The 5917-nt window shown below is 45.5% G+C and overlaps 1 protein-coding gene across 3 annotated transcripts in view; it reads right to left on the minus strand.

Moving 5' to 3' along the window:
• Wdfy4 (WDFY family member 4) overlaps window positions 1-5917 on the minus strand; it is a 219146-nt gene that overhangs the window by 25874 nt on the left and 187355 nt on the right. For all 3 annotated transcript variants that reach the window (XM_085828543.1, XM_029469142.2, XM_085828542.1), the window contains exons 48-51: window positions 4485-4527; window positions 3453-3572; window positions 1161-1278; window positions 155-264 (exon numbers count right to left, since the gene is read on the minus strand). In XM_085828543.1, the coding sequence (XP_085684669.1) occupies window positions 155-264; window positions 1161-1278; window positions 3453-3572; window positions 4485-4527 (391 nt within the window). The remainder of the gene's footprint in view (window positions 1-154; window positions 265-1160; window positions 1279-3452; window positions 3573-4484; window positions 4528-5917) is intronic.

The following is a 5917-nucleotide window of genomic DNA, read 5'->3' on the forward strand; positions in this document are numbered from 1 at the left end:
AAGTATTGATGATAAAAAACTGCCCTCCTCTACTCATAGGAACCAGCGCCAAGTTAAGGTTTGAGTTCTCAGAGAGGAAGCACCATCATTATCCAAGCCTGGGACTCGGGTGTGTTCACGCCCTCACACTCAGGAAGGAATAACAGCAGCTTACCTGTAAGGAGCAGAAGGCCTGCGTGAATGGTGGCATTCGGACCAAGTAGGAAGCGACAATGATGGCTGAGGAATAGTGGGTGTAGTAGTGGCACTGCACGGTCATGTCTCCTGTAACACAAGGGTGCATTTGAGGGTTGCTGTGCTGTGCTTGACAACAGTATCTCTAACTGCACTCATTGAGATTCAGGAAGCAAGGAGACATACAACAGAACATCATGGCACTAACAGATCCGATGGCATGCAAATATGGCAAGGATTGTAAAGGTGATGTCCAGAGTTTGAGGACTGAGTTTGAGAGCAAGTCAAAGGTAGACTTCTATCACTCACAGATAGTTAAGTGCAGATCCTTCCATCTTCCCTACCCTTAGAGATAAAGCAGTCAGCTCCCAGTACATCTCCATCCAGGACAGCCGTTAAAATCTCTCCATAGGTTTTTGTTTTGTTTTGTTTTGTTTTGTTTTGCTTTGTAAGTTTTCCTTTTATTTTGCATATGTGAATGTTTTACCTTCATTAAGTGAACCACAAACAAGCAATGCCCACAGGGGGCAGAAGAGGACATTGGATCCCCTCTGGAACCAGAGTTACAGATAGTAATAAGTATGGGTGCTGGGAACCAAACTGGGGTCTTCTCCAAGAGCAAGAACTGTTCTTAACTAGTGAGCCACCTCTCCAGTCACCTTAGTTAAATTTCTAAAGGTGACACCTGAACTTTAGTATTGTTCACAAATTCTTCCAGGTGATTCTCTCATGCAAACACAACACCAACTGCTGGATTTGAGAGTTCTTTATTTAAGCTCAATGATTGGTAGACTGGGTGATCAACTAAGTCGTTACTGATCTTTTCAAGAAGTTGAGAAAAGTGGCACTGCACACACTGTGTACACTGGTGTGTGTGCATACATACAAGCATGTGCATGTGTAAACACAGAGAGAGAGAGAGAGAGAGAGAGAGAGAGAGAGAGAGAGAGAGAGAGAGAGTCAAAATCATGCAAGTATGTACCCACCTTCAATCTTTTCAACATCTTTAAACCTCTGGGTAAACTTCAACTTCCTTTCCTTGGTCTGAGCCCCCATTGGCTTAGAAAGATCCCGGAAAATCTTGGGATTTGTCAAGTTCAACATCTAGAAGGCAGATGTGCAGCTGTGTTAACTCCCCCAGCCCCCTGGTGCCCCAGGAGCCACGCTCTTTAGTTTTATGGCTCCCTTTATTGGTTTATTGTCATTTGGTCTGAACCCCTGTAGTGATTAGCTGGCTACTTGGAGTTTTATGGCCCTGAAACCAGTGATCCACAAAGACTTAATAGGGGAGAGAGGAGAAGTAAGAGGAGGGAAGATTGAGTTCAAGCTGAGCCTGTTCCAACTTGACCCAAATCAGAACATGACCACCAGGTACTGAGAAGGGACTTTGAAAAGAGTTCCCATTGCCTACATGACTTTTAACTGTTGCCCTTACTAAATAATTTACTGCAACAGTTCAGGGACCTGCTTTGAGTCAAACTGATTTTACAGGAAGTTAGAAGTTATTTGTTTGGGGGGGGGGGGAACCTGCTCATTTTTCTGGGACCCAACCATCTTTTGGACAATTAAGACACAGAATGCTGGCCCTGCTCCTGACCTTGAGAGTTCACCTTGGTGGGGATGGGAAGTACACTGGTGACTTTAGAGACATGCTCTGTGTGTTGGGAGCCAGGGGAACACAGACTATCCCTGGGGGCTGCATCTCTTTGAGAGGGGTTGTTTCTTCCTAAAACTCTCTTCACTAGCCTGTGCACAAAGTGCTCTAATTCACTGGGCTAGCACTGAGTCACAGTTCCTTGACAGAAGGACAGTGCTGTTACCACCTCAAAGGCTGGCAGAAAGCAGTCAAGGACAAAAGGGAAGTAGCCCCTCCCCAGGTTTCTGACAAGTCAGACTGGTTAATAGCTGCCAGAGCTCCTCGTTTCCCCAAATTTCTAGATGTTCAGGAGAAATGTCTCATGTGTGTGCTTGTGGTGTGTGTGTGTGTGTGTAGGAGAAGGCTGTGTGTATGTGGTATAGGTATGCCAGTGTTCAGGTGCCCATGTCATTCAATACACTAGCAGGGTAGAAGATGGATCTTCACTAAACTAGAAGTCTAATGCTTTGGCAAAGCTAGCTAGCTAACAGTGCTGGGTTTCCCATCTCTGCTCTCAGTACTGCTATGATAGGACACACTGTCATGTCCTGCTTTGTACACCTTTATGCTTGTGCACAAAGTACTCTAATCCACTGGGCTATTTCCCTGCTTCCCTTTCCCAATTAAAAATATTTCCCAATTTTTAAATGCAAGAAAGTAAACACAGTTATAAATACAAGGTATGTTAAACAGAGAGCATTTATATAGCAACTACCACTTTACAAGTATGGGTTGATCCTTCCACTTTGAAGGTTCATTTTTGTAAGACCTTGATTACGGCTGGACCATTAGTGTGAGAAAAGAAGTGTGGCTGGTGGGAAAATGTTGTTGCATTCCCTGTCTTAAGTGGAGATGGGAAGTCACAGAAGACTGAGTCTCCTCCATCTTCCAACCCTGGCCTCTTCCACATAAGCGTTCATAGGCCAGGGTGGTCAGGCTTCTCTGAACTTCTATTCTTCACACCCTGCCCACTACATCTCCTGATAACCATAGCATCAGGGTCTAGATCTACTCCATGACTCAGTTACACACACACACACACACACACACACACACACACACACACACACCACTTATGCTTTGCTGTGTGGTTCTCCTCCTCCTGACTCCTGCTTGCTGGGATGAAGAAATGGAGGTCGAGCGACATGAGAGGTTTGATCTAGCTATGGCTCTCTCCATTCATGGCATGTCTTCGGGTGCCAGGTAGAGCTCAGATTCTAGAGCAACACCAGGCAGAGTGAGCTACTATCCTTTTCTCTTCATCTCTCTACCTCTATCTCCTTTCCCCTCTCTGGACACACTGATGTTAGGAACAAATCCTATGGCCAGGCTCACTGTCAATGAAGCATTTCCATGTTGTCTTACACAAGCATGTCAGGAAATGGGCAACAGTTTCCTTCAGGGGTGACAGGGAGGCCTCTGAGGCTCATGTCAGGCACGTGTTGATTAACATAATCACAGATGTGCTGGTCACTTCACTGGTGCATCTGGACCAGGAACCCAGGTAAAGACTGGCACAGCTTCAGGAGAATCTAGCGGCCTTGAGGCCCAGGAAGCTGAATCTCATCGCAAATCTCTGTGTGCTCATGACAGGGATAGAAAGCCTCAGAAAGCCTGTGTCATGCCCCAGAGAACATCTTACCTCTGAGGTGTAGTCAGCGAGGACCCAGGGAAACACGGGATACTGCATGTAGTCATTGTAGGTCCTTCCAGCCAGTGTGTTGAGGTACATGAGGTATTCAAAATTGCTGATCTCCCTTTTCTACCAGAAGAGACACAAGGTGACAACCCAAACACATCCGAGACCTTTCTGAGGTCATCTGGGCCTAACCCTCAGCCCCCAAGAGGAAACCTTGATTTCAGGACAAGAAAACAGAGGTGACTGGCACCTAAGCTCTCTGTCTACATCTTATGCAGGAACCCACACCAAATGCAGGGTGGCATCTATTGATCTGAGTATGAATGGGAAGAAGCTATGTTGGCCAAAGATGAAGCAAAGACCAGCAATCTGAAGTGAAGGGTCTGGCTTTCTTTGATCTTCAACCTCAAAATGACACTCAAGAGCTAACTGAAGGCCAGCACAAATGCTGAAGATGAACCCATTGCTGACCCTTCCACCATTAGAAAAAAATGTACTGAAAATGGTAGCTATGGAAAAGGGAGCCCTCACTAGTCTCCCTCTGATGCTCTGGGAAAGGCTTTTTTCCATCTGTCTATATTAGTTTAATACTCTCCCAAGGGCTCTCTGGCTTAAGCTAACCATACACAGATGGATATGTGGGATACATGTGGAAAGATCTGCAGGGATGGCTTCTTTAGGGTCTCTTCTTCACTGAGAGCACAGGCTAGTGACTCATTTGTTGTGCTGGGAGCCACGCATGTCTTCCTAAGAAGTGGTGTGTGTGACACCCCCTTCTCCCCAGTGTGTGTACTAGTGCACGTCCTTAGGGAGGAGAGAATGTATGTTCTCTGGTTCCTCGTTAAAGACTGCTCAAAGACAAATCTTCTATCCTTGAGATCTTGTCAGACACAGATCTGGAATTTAGTAAATTTGAAGCACAAACTTCGTCCTTGAGTGTGTGGCACACTTCTTGCAAGCTCTGACTCCTTTCTACTCTACCTCCTGCAGGGTGCCCCACCACCACCACCACCATCACTGGTGAGCAACTGTTACCTGCCACCTCTGTAGCATGGTCCTATCGAAGCCTGGGTGTTTCCTGTGGTACAGAAAAACACAGTGTGATTAAATATCCAAGACATGAACATGAGTATGGGAAATAGAGATTCCTGAAGATTTGTGGGACCAGGGCATTCAGGAAATTCCCAGATTTCCACAAGCATGTGACAGTTTTCAGAGGTCAGTACAGACACATTGTCGTCTTGGCTCTCTTGCCTCAGTCTGTCTACTAAAGGTTAATTTTTCATACCCACCACCCTTAAACACGTTCCAGAACATGGTGAAGTGTAACCTGCAGAGATGTCCCCAGAACACGCCTCATTCCCAGGCCTTCCTGGATTCTCATGGCTTCTTATCACTTGGCCTCCTTTGCCTCATATATCCTCTTAGAGACCAAATATAAATATAGATGTGATTCAGAGGAAAATGCAAACACCATAAGGGGAACTATACATTAGTCTACAAACTACTGTTTGAACTCAATAAGCCTAATTAACAGTTTCTAAGTATGCTGGTGTAGAAAACATCTTCCCATACGAATGTCCATATGCTTATGTTATTTTGTTTTTAATTATTGTACATGGACTCTGGCCATATCACTTCACTTGTGAGAGACCAGCTCACATTGCCCTGAGTTTGTGTGACAGCTTCAGGACTGTGCCACACAGGTGTGTTTCTAGCTGTCACACTACTGGGTTAGAGAGTAAGAAACATTTTTAGCTTTGAAATGATTAAGTACATGCTCAGATATTTCTCTTAAAAGACGGCACTCTCTTACACTTCTACAATGAAGACACACAGAGTGAAGCAAGGCGATAACAGTGGTGGGTCTATCTGGAGGAATGCATTGAAGGGTGCATCAAAACACACCCTGTCTCCTGCCATTCAGCAAGGACATGTAGAGCTCAATTCTTCAGCCTCTGTGCTGTCCTTGGCCATGACATGCAATGTCCATGAGAGTTCCACTCCGCCCTCAAGATCAGGTCACTGCTCCATCAAGCCAAACCATATATCACATCTCCCCAGACTGTTCATCTTCTGGTCAACTGTTCACAAATGTCCCCCTACTCCCCAATACACATGTCACCTGGCAAGGCCTTCCAGTACTCCCTCCTCCCCACAGTCATACATGGCAGGCTTCCCTGATGGCTATAAAAGCAAGCAGAGCCAAGCTAGCAACAGTGATCACTGCTACTTGGAATCCACCAGATATCCCTGAATGTTCTGAGCCTTCTGGAGCCAAGAACGTGTGGACCTGGCATTTTGAAACCTCCTAAGCTTAGATTTTATTTTAAAATATGAAATAACTGTGAGAATTTGGGTTAAAATGTGGCCTTTCAGAGTTCAGGAAGTGAAAAGGCCTCTGTCACCTGTCCTTTCAGAAACATTCTAGAACTCTGCCCATGGTCATTTGTGAGGTTTCTCTAGAG

The sequence above is a fragment of the Mus caroli genome, unplaced genomic scaffold (genome assembly GCF_978045245.1).
Source record: "Mus caroli unplaced genomic scaffold, Mus_caroli_1 scaffold_12, whole genome shotgun sequence".
NCBI lineage: Eukaryota > Metazoa > Chordata > Mammalia > Rodentia > Muridae > Mus > Mus caroli.